This window comes from Helianthus annuus, chromosome 16, assembly GCF_002127325.2.
Source record: "Helianthus annuus cultivar XRQ/B chromosome 16, HanXRQr2.0-SUNRISE, whole genome shotgun sequence".
Classification (NCBI taxonomy): domain Eukaryota; kingdom Viridiplantae; phylum Streptophyta; class Magnoliopsida; order Asterales; family Asteraceae; genus Helianthus; species Helianthus annuus.
In genome coordinates, this window is record NC_035448.2 from 185,929,122 (window position 1) to 185,944,768 (window position 15,647).

The 15,647-nt window shown below is 37.0% G+C and overlaps 2 protein-coding genes across 2 annotated transcripts; one reads left to right on the top strand and one right to left on the bottom strand.

The window, feature by feature from the left end:
- On the top strand, window positions 1-1,405 carry LOC110940657 (BTB/POZ domain-containing protein At2g46260). The gene is made up of 3 exons (XM_022182213.2): window positions 1-81; window positions 156-435; window positions 508-1,405. Exons 1-3 carry the CDS (start codon window positions 12-14, stop codon window positions 1,304-1,306), a joined length of 1,149 nt encoding a protein of 382 aa, XP_022037905.1. The 5' UTR covers window positions 1-11; the 3' UTR covers window positions 1,307-1,405.
- A 1,785-nt stretch (window positions 1,406-3,190) lies between these two features.
- On the bottom strand, window positions 3,191-11,411 carry LOC110882449. The gene is made up of 12 exons (XM_022130470.1): window positions 10,570-11,411; window positions 9,573-9,689; window positions 9,271-9,463; window positions 8,303-8,469; window positions 8,047-8,221; window positions 7,297-7,358; window positions 6,985-7,066; window positions 6,690-6,747; window positions 6,224-6,324; window positions 4,581-4,664; window positions 3,675-3,745; window positions 3,191-3,584 (listed from the first exon to the last, which is right to left on the bottom strand). The coding sequence occupies exons 1-12, from the start codon at window positions 11,112-11,114 to the stop codon at window positions 3,467-3,469; spliced, it is 1,773 nt and encodes a 590-aa protein (XP_021986162.1). The 5' UTR covers window positions 11,115-11,411; the 3' UTR covers window positions 3,191-3,466.
- Between the last annotated feature and the right edge of the window lie 4,236 nt (window positions 11,412-15,647).

Genomic DNA, 15,647 nt, shown 5'->3' on the forward strand with positions numbered 1-15,647 from the left:
CTTGTTTGTTCATGCAGTTGTTTTCAAACGGGATGAAAGAGTCAGAGCAATGTCATGTAACCTTGCAAATCAATGCGACAGGTTTGTAGTAAATAGTCATTTGTTATATATGTTATACGTTTATGTGTAACTTATTGTTTATTATTTATCCTCAGAGGAAGCTAGTCTCATGGAGCTATTGAAGTTTATGTATAGCAACAATTTGACTGTTACAGCTGCTTATGATGTGCTTGATGTACTATTGACTGCTGAAAAATTTGATGTTGCTTCATGCACGAGATATTGCGGCCGTTTATTAAGAACTCTAACGATGACACCTGAATCAGTACTAGTATATCTTGATCTTCCTTCAACTATTTTAATGACTGAAGCATTTCAGCCACTAACTATTGCTACCAAGCAGTTCTATGTTGTCTATTTCAAAGACATGACCAAGTAAAGCTTCCAAAAAAAATACAAAATGTTAAATTTTTAGTGAATTATCTAAAATTTTATAAATAATGGCAGGTACGATAAAGATGAGATTCTTAACTTGCCGCTCGCTGGTTTGGAGGAGATTATAGCTAGTGATGATCTCCGGCTGTTATCAGAAAATGAAGTTTACCGTTTTGTCCTCAAATGGGTCGCGTCCCAGTACCCTAAACTAGAGGACAGCCGTAAAATCATGATGACCCGACTTGCAAAGTTTATTCGTTACCCTTACATGACACGTAGAATGCTTACAGATCTCCTCACCCGCGAGGAGTTCGACCCTGAATTTGCCGAAAAGGTAGTAACTGAAGCACTTTCTTTTAAATCCGCGGTCCCAAACAAGCAACACGCATATATCAGCGATGAAAACTCTAATGTTAACCGTAGGTTTGTGGAACGGCCCTACAAGGTACGACCCATTAAAATGGTTAAATTCCAACAACCGCGTCCACATTGTGTGGTCTACTTAGAATTAAAACGTGACATTTGCGCAAGTTTGTTTCCATCGGGTAATCTTATTTCAGAACCATTTGAGTTTGGTGGTCAAGAGTTTTTCTTGATGGCCCTGCATCACATGGACCATTTCGAGGTTTACTTAGCTACGGTACATGGGCCATGTGCTTTTCCGTTTGACTATGAGTTCGCAGGAACGGACTCAATTCACGCTCAAGAGTTTGTTAGCAGATTCAAAAGGAGTTATACATGTGAAGAGTTGTTTAGTCCCATATTGTTGTTTAAGATTCCGTGGACTTGTTTTATGGGAGAAGATAAAAAAGTCCTCTATTTCATTAATGATAGATTTCATCTTAGTGTTGAGCTTACTGATAAGCGTTGAGAAAGTAACAACAATCATTTCGCATATGGTAATTCGGATTAAACATTTGCTGTTCTAATTTTTGGCTAATTGTATTTTGTTAATGTATTGTTATGGTTTTATGGTAGTTGAATTGAATAATCTTACTTGGAATAAATGATTACAAGGAAGGCTAAGTGTCAACATTGAATCACCTTTTAAAAATTTGTTTTTTTTTCTAACCAAAATTGATTTTATATTCTTTTCTAAATCAAATTAATATCAAAAATATGAATCAAAAAACTCATCCATACCCGAACCCAAACCATACCCCACCAATACTAGTACCACACCCGACCAATACTCGAACCCTACCTGGACCCGGAAATAGGGTATTCTAATACTCGGGTATTGAAAACCCGAACCGATTATGACCAATACCTGAAAAGTCAAAACCCGGTCATACCCGTACCCGGGTATTTAAAAAAAACCCCGGTTTGGACACCTCTGGCCCCAAGTGCCCACGTAATTAGCCCAACTCGATTTTATCTCTGGCTTTAGCCCAATTTAATAAGATCATCCCATAGGCTTTAGCTAAGGCCCATTAAACGTTGAAATTAATTTGTAGCTCTCATGGTTTCAAAGCTCTACAAATAAAAACGATTCTATGAAATTGAGTAAATAATATTTAATTGAATGGGATTGTTAAATAACTTATAACCAAGTGGATTAAATTGCGATAAACCTAACTAGTGGGGTTTTGAGTGTAAATATTGAATTTCGTGTAGTCCCTAAATGAACTAAAGACGAGAAACTGCGGAAAAAATAATGTTCTTTAGATTTGTAAAATAAAAGACCAAAACCTTTTGTAAACTCACCCTCGAGCAAGACTAGCGTATAAAAATAAAAAAGTTCAAAAATAAATCTAAGAAATTAAAGAAAAACAAAAGTTGGAATAAAGAAAATGAAACTGATGTGGGTTCGTGTTAAGATTGAATCTTTAATGGTTGAACATCATTAACGCTCAGAGAACTTATGGAAAAGATTCCGAAAGTTAGTTAATAGGATTGAGTAAAGAAGATAGAGAGAGAAAGTTATTATTAATTTCTGAATGTCCTCTTCATGGCCGGCCCTGAGGGTGGGCGGGAAGGACCACCGGCCAGGGCCCGGTGTTTCAAGTGGCACATTTTTGATTAAAAAAACTCGGCATGTATATGTAAAATATTTTTTTTGTAGGGTACACCCATACAAACACCAACATAGGTTCCCTTACAAAATTATTCTTATGGTTTAGATTAGTTATTAACCCTTTTGGCATTAGGTTTAGATCTTTAGTGAGCTCAATATCCAATTTCGTTAAGGGCTAAGGGCACATTTTTTCGAGCTCGAACAGGGTACATGAATTCTCAGGGCCGGCACCGGCCCTCTTTACAATACAAGTTCTATTTATACAACACACCTTTGACTAATTGACTTTCTAACCGACTAATAGCCAACTAACAAATCACCGTTACTTGACAACTAACTATAGTAAACTTTGATGCACATCAGAAAGTTACAAAAACATTGATGCGTGTATATCATGCTTCGATGACCTATGCCTTATTACACACAACTCGGATTTGAACGAACTTTACATCTAAACGGAAATAAACATAAGCATGTCACAATGGTATTTCAGAATTTTATAAAATATCATATTTTTAAAGTTATAAAGTCGGTGTCAGACCTTTTCCACTGTTCGTTGTTTACATCAGGCAACACACACGTTAAATCTTTTTCAAGGTTTTACGCCCCCTGCCCCGCCACAACACCAGGACCTAATACTAGTTATATAATAGATGTCATTATTTATAATTCCATGAAATATAACTAAATAATACTTAAGAGTATGTATAAATGGTTTGTAAATAATAATATGTTGTATAAATAAAACTTTGTATGTATAAACAAAATTGGTTTGTAAATAATAAACATGATCGAGCTTGGGTAAGCTTGAAACTCACGAACCAACTAAGCTCGAAATGCACCAAGCTAGGTTAGACAAACTTGGGACTTGGATTCTTTACACCCTAGCTCATGAAAATATCAAACTAAGATATAAATAAATAAGAAACCTTTTTACAAATTTAGCTGCTACTAAAAAATAACTCATTTTAATTCGACACTTATAATCTTAAAGGCGTGAGTCGATAAAGAAAATCAACTGGTTGTAGCCGGTGGAGGAGGCTGAGGTTGTGGCGGAGAATTTGGGATCTTTGTGAAAGATCGATACTGCAGCCGAACCTTCTCTCCACTTTCAATAATATTTACCAGGTACCTAAATGACATAATATCCAAAAAAATACTCAATCAATCAATCTCCACCGTTGATTTTAACCAAACAAATTCTATAAGATGTACTACTTACCAGCCATTAAGAGATTGTGAAGTTATGATGGCTTCTTTCCCAACAAATTTATCCGGTGTCCTTCGGTTTCCCTGCACCACCACATTAATACTTTTAATTTGGAAGAAACAGATCTACTCCTACTCGAAACTTTTTTCTAGCAACAAAGCTACTCAACTTTTAATATTCTTCTATTAATGAAAATTTCATAGATGTTATCAATAAAAATTAGAGTAAAATGACATTTTCGTCCCTCAGGGTTTTGGCATGTTTTGCGACTTTCATCCAAAGGTTTTTTTTTCGCATCTGGATCCAAAAGGTTTGAAATCTAGCCATTTTTTATCCAGCTTGTTAACTCCATCCATTTTTCTCCGTTAAGTCAGGGGTATTTTTGTCTTTTTTGTTAACCTAAAGGGTAATTCGGTCTGTTCAATACTTGTACAGTATGCTAAATGCTTGAACATAAAGTGAAAAAGACCGAATTGCCCTTTAAGTTAACAAAAAAGACAGAAATATACCTGACTTAACAGAGAAAAATGGATAAAGTTAACGAGCCGGATGAAAATGACAAGATTTCAAACCCTTTGGATCCAAATGCGAAAAAACAAACCTTTGGACGAAAGTCGCAAAACTGGCCAAACCCCAGGGACGAAAATGGCATTTTACTCTAAATTATATTATAACCAAGTTTCGTAGCTGTTCCATTTAGGTTATTCAATATAAACAAATATGGAAAAGGTTCACAAAGATGTAACAATATTACCAGTGGTTTTTAAAGTTATAAAGATCAAAGTGTGCTAGTAGCTTTATTGGAACAATATTAAAACTTGGTTTATGATCTCGTGATCATATCCCTTTGATTTTTAAAACATCTGTAACAGAATTAGAAACAAACATCATAGCATCATACATTATTACATAACTAACCTTAATAACAACTTTCTCGTTTACTGAAAATGGATACTGCACACATCTTTGGGACCCATTTTCAGAAGTAGCATCACCATTTACCTAAATTGTTCACAGATCACACTTGTTAGCATCGCAATCACTGTATAATTTGTTAATATAGTTTCAATACAGAAATCGTCACTGTGGTTATGTTAAAATTACGGATATTGTACATCGCTCAAACCCTTATATATGTAGAATGATCATCTCAATCATTTATGGATAATTTTGTTTTAAATAGCATATAACTAATAAACACAAGAGCCCCCTCCACTTTCATTCTCATGCCGAAATTAGATTTGACGAGGGATGAATGATAACATCTGTAATTTTGACCAAACCACTGGGATAATTTATGTAACTCTATTAACATTAGATTGTAAATCCATTATGAATGTAGTAACTATGACATGAAAGCCTATAAAATGCCAGTTAAGACGAAACTTTTATTAAGTGTGCCATGAAGTCAATCAGGTCAAACGGGTTGAAAGCCATCCGATTTTTTTATGTTTTATATTCAACAAATTATGATTAGAGTAAGTATGACATGAAAGCCTATAAAATGTAGTTAAGACAAAACTTTTATTAAGCGTGCCCTAAAACCAATCAGGTCAAATGGATTGAAAGTGTTTTGGAATTTGGATCAACATCTATTTCCACCCGTACCAAAAAGCTATCTGTTTGACTAGAGGTGCAAACGAACCTAGCGGCTAGCGAGCTGCTTGAGATCAGCTCGAGAAAAAGCTCGAAACAAGCCAAGCCTTAAGGAGCCCGAGCCAAGCTTGAGCTTAAAACAAAGCTCGTTTCTTATCAAGCTAAAGCTAGAGCCTGGCATGCGAAGCTCGTCAAGCTCGTCGAGCCTTATCAAGTCTTAGTTTAATATTAGTTTTTATTAATATTTAATAACATTTACACCTTATTTAAAGTATCTAGTAAACGAGCCGAACCAAGCTTATTTAAACTTGTTTATGAGCCGAGCCCAAACCTAAAAATAAGCTTGTTTAGTAAACAAACCCGAGCTTCACTTATCGAGAGCTCACGAGTCTATTATTTATATTATTATTAAGTAATAGATAACAAACGAGCCCGAGCCGAGCTCGAGCTTAAGAAACTACCAACAAGCCGAGCTCAAGCTTTGAAAACAAAGCTCGAACTGATCCAAGATCGAGCTTTGAAAACAAAGCTCGAACCGAGCCGAGCTCGTGCCTGGTCGAGCTCGGGCTCGGCTCGTTTGCACCCCTACGTTTGACCTATTACCCAACCCACCCATTAAAACATACTGGTACAAACCCGAACCCACTATTGGGTCAAACTGGGTCGGGTCATCTGAAAAATGGAGGGGAACAAATGGGGTAAATCAATTGGAAAAAAGTGTTCGAAAGTTAAGGGGACGGGGCTGATCCACGAAACCAGGAAGAAGCGAAGATAACTGCTCCCACTTTCTTTCTTTTAGTTCAAGTATCTATTTTCTGCATTTGTTTTGTTTTCATCGATGTTTATGTTTCTCTAGTTAGGATTCTGTCATTTTGAAATTGGAAACCTTCCCTTCTTGAATTGGAATTTGCTTTAGTAACTGAATCATTTGCTTTTGAGTCTAATTCCTAGATTCTATCACATACCCAGCGGTCGCCAACTTCTCTTCTTTGTTTCCTCATAGCAGCATTGTGGAAAAGCCGTCGATCATCCTCACGTTTAACAGCTGCTGCTGCAGCTCTTAAAGCTGTTGATAAAATAATAAAAAATTAGAGTAAATTACTTTTTAAGTCCATGTGTTTTAGTGGTTTTAACCACTTAAGTCCAAAATCAAAAAGTTTAACGTCCTGAGTACCTAACCGCTCATTTTATAACGTTTAGTCCCTCTGTTTTAGTGGTTTTAACCACTTGAGTCCAAAGTCAAAAGTATAAGTGTTAAAAAATTGGACTCAAAACGTTATAAAATTAGCGGTTAGGGACTCAGGGCGTTAAACTTTTTGATTTTGGACTCAAGTGGTTAAAACCACTAAAACACAAGGACTCAAAAAGTAATTTACTCTAAAAATTAATAACTAATACATGTTCGTAACAAAAGTGAAAGATGTATGTTACCATGATTAGGTATTAAAGATGCATTCCCAACTTCAGCATCACAGACTGTACATCTTCCCTGTAACGTAAAGGTTGTGCTTTTGTCAAAAAACATATATATATTAAAAAAAATCCCTTTTGGAAACTAATTGTTTGGATTATCAAATATTCATTTTCTTCTACTAGTTTAGACCACTCTCAAAACACCTCCTTAATTCAGTAATGCACTCTTCAATCATCTTAATCTTGTAAAAGAAGCTATTAATTTCAAATTCAGACATTTTTGCAATATATAAAGAAGTATCGTTTCACCTACCGCCTCTATGACCCTCTTGAGCATCATGCCACCAAATGAATGCCCGCATGGAGCAAACATAGCATCTTCAAGAAATGTACCACTAAATAAAATACCAGATTGCATCAGAATCTTCTATATTTTATAAGAAAATTAGTTTAACAAGCATTTGGTATAACATTAGTTGACCATCTGCATATTACAAAAACAAATGAAATTACATATAACCCGACACCCGGTTATTATCGAGTACGAGAAGCAAGCAAGTGCACAAATAAGAAAAAAGAGTAAGGATTACTATAAGAAAGAGCAAATATTGAAAATTTAACTTACGATAATGAATCAGAGAGTACACTTCTTAATGATGGTTCTTTATTAGAAATTTTCCAACCCGTCTGCAATTCAGAACCCACTGTGAGACTTTTACTTTTAACAGCTCAATAAACTTGATTGAAGGTAGATACTATACATACCAAAAGAATTATCACATAAATTTTGAGTAAAATGCCATTTTGTCCCTGAGGCCTGAGGTTTGGCCAGTTTTGCGACTTTCATTCAAAGGGTTGTTTTTCGGCATCTAGATCCAAAAGATTTGAAATCTTGCCATTTTCATCCGGCTCGTTAACTCCATCCATTTTTCTCTGTTAAGTCAAAGGTATTTCTGTCTTTTTGTTAACCTAAAGAGTTAAAGGGCGATTGGTCTTTTTAATTTTATGTAAAAAAACGAATGTCTTTTTGTTAACTTAAAGGGCAATTCGGTCTTTTTCACTTTATGTAAAAAGACCGAGTTGCCCTTAAAGTTAACAAAAAGACAGAAATACCCCTGACTTAACCGAGAAAAAAGGATGGAGTTAACGAGCCAGATGAAAATGGCAAGATTTCAAACCTTTTGGAATATCCAGATGCCGAAAAACAAACCTTTGGATGAAAGTCGCAAAACTGGCCAAACCTCAAGGACAAAAATGGCATTTTTACTCTAAATTTTACTAATAAGAAATGATCTGTTATTAAATTAGGATTTTGAAATTGGCAAATGTGTGCAAGTCAACAAATTAGCTCTTTTAGATAATATAACTGGCTTACAAAAGCACTATCAGAGCCGTTACAGGGTACATCCTCGTCAGCAGAAAGATCATCCATAAACTGGCTGACAGAAATTGGTACATAGCTTTGAGGGATCACATGGCCCGCTGTTCTAATAGGGGAACAGTCTAATATGGCATTACTTTGTGGCATGAGCCTAAATGCTAATGACGACCTATAAAATATTAGTTATTCAAAAGATCAAAATAACATCCTAAATAAAAAATAACATTACAGTTATATAAACTTGATATACCTCCCAGCATTAGAAGTGGTAGAAGTGCAATCGGTTGCAGCCCTATATGAAGCAGCAGGGCGAAGGCCAGCAGTGGCATGACTGAGTGCCTTCCCTGTTAATAGTAAAAGATCCCCAGGGGCAGAACTGTAATCTGCTAGGTACCAACGACCATTGGGATCACGAACCTAAGGAAAGAAACAAAACAACTATCAGAAATGCTGCAAAGAACACTCGTTTGTTCTTCACTTCTTTGTAAGGGCCGAAACGATCCAGGTTAGGTTAATGTGGCAAGATCATAGTTGTTAATGGCGAATTGCGACAAATAGCGATAAGGTACCTAATTACCTATATGCTACATAGCGAATAGCGATAAATAGTGGGCGCTATTTAAAAATAGCGATACACAAGAAAAAAAATTATATGTATATTACATCAAAATACCCTAGTATATACGCTATTTTACATGTGTAAGTAAAATAGTGTATATACCAGATAAATTGTTATCTTGTATATGACGCTATAAGGTACCTGTCTGCAGATGGGCGCAACGGCTAATGGTCATGACTGATTTGAATTAATACGGATCAATTTTAGAATGGACTGGAAGGAGCCAGGTCGATTTGCTTACTTTCTAAGATAAATTGTTAATTATGACTACGAAAACAATACTATTACAATAATAAATCTGAATCATTGAATAGAAACAATTCAAGAGTTTGTATGTGTTTGTTGGGCAAGTTTAAGCCCGTTATAACCATTTGACTTGTTCCCCTTTTAGCTGATATTTTGATTTGACCCACTTAAGATAAAACTGAAAATGCCACCTTACATGTGTAGCATAAGGGATCAAAATCCAACACGTTAAGCTTACGAAAGATACACAAGTCAATACGCAGTCTACCAAAAATATAAACTTTGCAAGCTCATACAAAAGTTGATTTTGGATACTAATAAGTAACAATTAAAGTCGTTTGATGAAAATTTACCTGAAGACCAGGTGTATCTGAACTGATCAATGTTAATAATCCCTTTTCACTTTCATTATTTGTTGTTATGTTCCCACCACCAATGGCACCTTTTCCCTTTTGCAATGGCATGTGCAAGTACGATGCAACAAGCACTGACGATGATGCCTCATTAGCAGGTAATGGGTTGTCATCAAGTAGATGGTTGAAAGCACTGGAATATAGTGTAAATTTAAAAATATATATTAGTGAAACATATGGACAATAAAAATTGATAAAGAAAAAATGAAGAGATATTTAAGCAGAATAAAAAAAATAGTTACTCGCTTCTTAAACGAAGGTGCCTAGCAATTGCATTTAAAGCAGCACGAGCAGCCTTTCCCATGCATCTGAAAACATCTGCCATACATGGTGGAGATGAATCCATATCTTCTAAAGCCCTGTCACATGACACTTATAATAACATCCAAATGTGCCCCACCACACACAAGTTGAACTAGTAAATAAAAGTGTACAGCTAATATAAAACAGAAACAAAGTTAATTAGACAGTATAGATGACAAAAAAAAGTGCACATATACTATAAACAATCCTTCAATAGCATTTTTCTTACATCTAGGTTTATGTTATTTAGATAATAACCCATTTATGTCATTATCTGTGTATCCTATTATGTAGAATCTAAGGGTCTTTCATGATGGTATATATCATCTCGCCTCATACTCCAAAATTGGTGTACTCTAGCCTTTATGTTCCAAGGTTATCTATGAAACAAATGTGCTTCTTGAGTATTTACTTTGCATTTTGCAACACCATGAAATCACCATTCGAGTTCCCTTATCACCAATTACTAAATAATTATCATGAAAATGTCAAAACAGAAAATCAATTAAACCACATCTTATAGTTTCAACAGCATCAACTCTCAATTACCAGAGCAGTACTCCATTACCTGTTTATAACAATAATGACTATAGTAGAACTGATAAACCAACAAGCTCATAAGCTAAGCCACTGTAAGCATGCAAACACGCGATCCCCAACATCTAGGCTACTTGACTACAAAATCATTACTAGAAAGGGGCACGTAACGATAATCAGCACCAAGATTTTTAAAAGCATGTAGTCATGTTCTTTAACCATTATCAGACACTCCTAACACAGAACTCTTGCATAAAAATATACTCATTCCTTAAATGCTACAAATTAAGATGATGCAGCAGGCATTAATGTTGCATTTTTTATGCAATTAACATAACATTCCTAATTCAGAAAATCTGCTCGGACGAAACTAACTACGAAAACGGATAAAACACATACCTTCCTGCTCTATACTTGTAAAATCCATTATTACCATTACTACCACTCCAACAACCACCACTCTGAGCCCTAGTTCTAAAATACATCCTAGCTGATTCCAACCCGCACCTCATCAACGCCCCATCCTCAACCCCTAACTCAATCACCACCGCGTTATGCCGCGTAAGCGAACCGGATAAACTCTCCACCGCTCTCAAATAACCATCCGTCGCCACTCCATCGTACGGAACCAGATCCGAAAACCTAACTCTCGCCACCGGCGACGAACTAGACATAATCACCGCAGGCTCTCCGGTAGGATGAGCCGCAGAAATCGGCGTCACAAATTGACTCGGCAGTTGCCGCTGCGACGCCAGAGATATCGGCGACGGTATTTGCTGCTGTTGCTGTTGCGGCTTCTGCTGCATGTTGTTGTTAGTTGCGGCGGCGGTTGTGGTGGTGGTGTGTGGTGGTCTAATGGTGGAAGAAGAGGGAGAACTGATCGGAATAGATGAAATTGCAGTTGTTTGCTGCTGTTGATGGTGAATCATGTTGATTTCCACCATCAATCATGTCAATTTGGTTGATTCAGATGTTGATTGAAGAAGAAATTGCCCAATTGGAGTATTGAATGAAGGAATGACCGGAGCTAGGGTTTTTTCGAGTGATTATACTGCAAACATATGCGTGTTGTGAATTAGGTTTTTTTTTCAGGCGATTAAGTTGTTATAAATGATAGTGATGGTGGTGGAGGTGGAAGCCCGGCGACGGTAGTGATGCGCCGATTTCGGATATAAAGCGCTGCAAAGGGTATTGGAGGGGGTAAACGGTGTTAGGTCTCTTCGTTTGTTGTGTCAAGTTTAACAGACTTAATTAACCACTACGTAGGGCGTTTGGCTAAGCTTTTTGAAACAAGTTGTTACTTATTGTCTTATTGTCTTTTTAAAAAGTTATAAGCTCCAAAATAATGTTTGGTAATAAGGGTGTAGAGTAGGGTTCGCACGGAAAGTGTGTTTTTCCTAGAAAGTCTAGGAAGTGATCTGGTCCATCCGATTGGTGTGTTTAAGGGTTGAGATTAAATCAATGGCAATCTTGTAATATTTGAGTTTAATTAATTGATTGTTTTAAATGAGTAGGGGCAATTTTGTTAATGACCGTGTTTTAAATCAATTAGATAACCGCCCAGTTCCTAAATTCAAGCGATTTTCCCTCTCTCTCTCTCTCTCTCTCCAAACCCATCTTGGAAACCCCAATCCCTACCAAAAATAACTACAATCATGGAAGAAGATAACTTTAGAAACGATGGAGAGCACCGGATCAAATTAAAACACTTCTCCATCTCCACCATCTCCGAGTTCATCATCACCATTCAAATATTGTTCTTATCATCTCCGTTTTCTTGACGATGTGTTTTAACAGCAAGCAAATTAATACAGTTGTGTTTTAGCAGCAAGCAGATTCATACAGTTGTGGTTTAGCATCCAGATTCATACAGATGTATTTTAACAGCAAGCAGATTCATACAGTTGTGTTTTAACAGCAAGCAGATTCATACATATGTGTTTTAACAGCAAGCAGATTCATACAGTTGTGTTTTAGCATTCAGATTCATACAGATGTGTTTTAATAGCAAGCAGATTCATACAGTTGTGTTTTAGCATTCAGATTCATACAGATGTGTTTTAACAGCAAACAGATTCATACAGTTGTGTTTTAACAGCAAGCAGATTCATACAGATGTGTTTTAACAGCAAGCAGATTCATACAGTTGTGTTTTAATAGCAATCAGATTCATACAGTTGTGTTTTAGCATCCAGATTCGTACAGATGTGTTTTAACAGCAAGCAGATTCATACAGATGTGTTTTAACAGCAAGCAGATTCATACAGATGTGTTTTAGCATTCAGATTCATACAGTTGTGTTTTAACAGCAAACAGATTCATACAGTTGTGTTTTAACAGCAAGCAGATTCATACACTTGTGTTTTAGCATTCAGATTCATACAGTTGTGTTTTAACAGCAATCAGATTCATACAGTTGTGTTTTAGCATTCAGATTCATACAGTTGTGTTTTAATAGCAATCAGATTCATACCATGTGTTTTACCATCTTTATATTGTGGGATCTATAAAAAAATTGGCCTTAGCCCTGTAAACTATTAAAACACAGCACCACGAACATGCTGATAAATTCCAGTAATCTTCTGAACAATGGAATATGCGATGTAATGTGACATGGAATTTTAGTTAATGAACACATTGACTTCCAGATTTGAATTCGAAAATAATACAAATTCCGAAAATCATGGAATTTTAGTTAATGAAGATACATTCCAAAAATAAAATTAAAATGTGAAATTACATGATAGCCCTTCTACTTAAAATCCCTCAATGACACATGTCCAATTCTTATTCCTTCCTAGACTTTCTAGGAAAAATAGACTTTCCACCCAACTCCTACTCTAAGGGTGTATGTGAGGGGAAAAAGTCAATAAGTCACTCCATACTTACTTTTACAAAAAGCCAATAAGTCAATAAGTTGTTTCAAAAAGCTTAGCCAAACATGCCCTTAAATTAATTACCATTTATGCGCCAAGTGGACCGAACCTCATAACATGACTGGTGATTAGGCCATGGGGTGTATTCTAACATCTAGAGTGTTAACAATGACATGCCATGTTAACTAACATTACAAACCACTCCCTCTTTGTGTTAAAGTGCATTAAATGAGTTATGTGTTAACATGTTAACCCAATGTTAAGATATTGAATTAATTATTATTTTCTTTTTTAGACAAAAACCCAATGTTAAAGTGCATTAAATAGTTATATGTTAACACGTTAAACCATTTCCTTATAGTGGGACAAAGTGAAATGAGGAAAAAAAGTTGATGTGTCACTTAGGTGGAGTTAAGTTGGGTTAAAGTATACCCAAAGGCCTTAAAACGGCGGTGTGGCCCACGGCGGTGATGCAAGACATTTTTCGACATATGGCACAACCTTTTTGATTATTTTTTTATAATTCAAATTTTATAAAATCTATTTAAATTTTATAAAAACATTACTAGAAATTAAACTAATACATTAATATGTAAACATTACATAACATTAAAATTAAAAAACATTACATAAAATTATAAAAACACACAAAATAACATAACATAATATAAAATTTTAAAAAACACATAATTTACATAAAAAAACCTAATAATTTGTCACTCTTGAATTCACGTCCAACCTCGTGCTAATAGTTGATGAGGGTGACTTATATGGTGTCGTCATCCCCAAGATCACCCCCTTGGTGCTCCACAAAGGTGGGGAGTTGCTCCAATCTTTCACAATCCATACGGATTGTCCTAAAGCGAGAGGATGGGGCGACGACGGTTCGGGTGTGTTCACCCCTATGGACCGAGAAGTGTTGTAGAATTCTCCCCCAAAACGGGCTGCTAGACCGGCTGTGTAGCGTGTAGTGGCTTAAGGCTTCAACCCACGACTCGAAAAGTGCGACATCTTCTTCTTGCGTCCACGGGATGGTTGCCACGTCTTCTTCTTGTGTTGGTTGGTGTGAAAGTGTAGGGTTTTATAAAAAGTCTGGGTGTGGGTGAAGATGTGGTGTGTGGTATTTATAGATGTAAAAATTGAAATTTAGAAAGTAAATAATTTTAATTTTTAAAAAGTAACCGTTGGGGTTAAACAATCTCTGTGTCACATCGAATCAACATGTGTCACATCAACACGGAGAAAGGTACAACGCCGGTGGAAATCTCGTCGCCCTGTGGACAACGTCATTAACAACGCGGGGCACGGGGTGGAAAAGTGGGCGTGGACCGGCAACAACGCCAGGTTTCAACCACAAAAAAATATTCTTCATCGGCAATTATCTTTTCTATGTTCTCAGGCACCTTCTCCAGCTCACATGTACCCGGAATCACGGTTGCCTCAACAACCTTAACTGACTCTTTCCCAACACATGAAGAGGTATCCTTGGTGGCCTCGGGGGGCCGAAGTTCCAACATCTACAGTCTCAATAAAAACAAGTGCAGTTTCCTAAACAATCTCTGCCTCCACATCATACGCCCTTTGCGCACCCTCAACAAGCTTATTCTTAGCTTGAGCGTTAGTGGGTGGAGGCGGAGCAGACACTTCAACTGTCTTAGGAGTCTTAGAGTGAATGAATCTAAACTTGGGTTGCACGCCTTTGGTACCTAGTCATACAACAAGGAATACGATTAGTACATACATTACAACACTAGAACGAGAGAAAAGAGGATACATACCGGGAGAGACTTTCGACACAAAGGATTGCAAGTCACCCTTCTTACCGATTATCAGCACCTTCCCAAACGATACTTTCTTCGCAGCCGGTGCAGCCAACACCTCATCTCCAGACCGGGGCCTTTTGCTAGAGCCCCCTTCTTCAATTCTTGTGAAGGTATTGTTCCATATAAATGGGAAGCGAGGTAGGTGTGGCGCTCACCGGACTTTCCGCCATTGAGGCACTCGCTACGCTCACACTAGCAACATGCTTGCTACTCTTCTTTCGGCCTGTAGCATCGAGTCAAACAAGAGTATCAGAAACAATAACATAATCATCGGAAGAGGCTTTTCTGGCACGAGTTGTACCTTTTTGAGAGCCAACATCTAGAACAACCACTGGCTCAACCTTTTTTTTCTTCGTATCACCAGGCGCACATGCAGACTTCTTTTTCAATGCCTTATGGGACTTGCCACTGTCTTGTCCAACACCCAGATTCTACAACTCACATGCATACAAAACATGAGGAGGAGTTAGCTCGTATCCAGAAAAGGCCATCGACTCCTTGCTGGAAAGAAACATAACTTCCTCTCCAGCAGGAGTCACAACCCGACATGGCCTAGTGTGGGGAGTCCGCGCACCTTCACCCTCCGGAGGAGGCGCAATAAAAGCCTCCGCACGAGGTAACATAAAGTTACCCGCAATCTGATCCGCCCAGCCGCTCTTACCAGAGTTTAATGATCAAACCTTTATCTGCCCTTTCGAGTGGCCATTCACAACCTCAATAATCGCGTTAAACACCACCATATCTTTCACACCCGTCTTCGCGTACACATCCTCAGCAT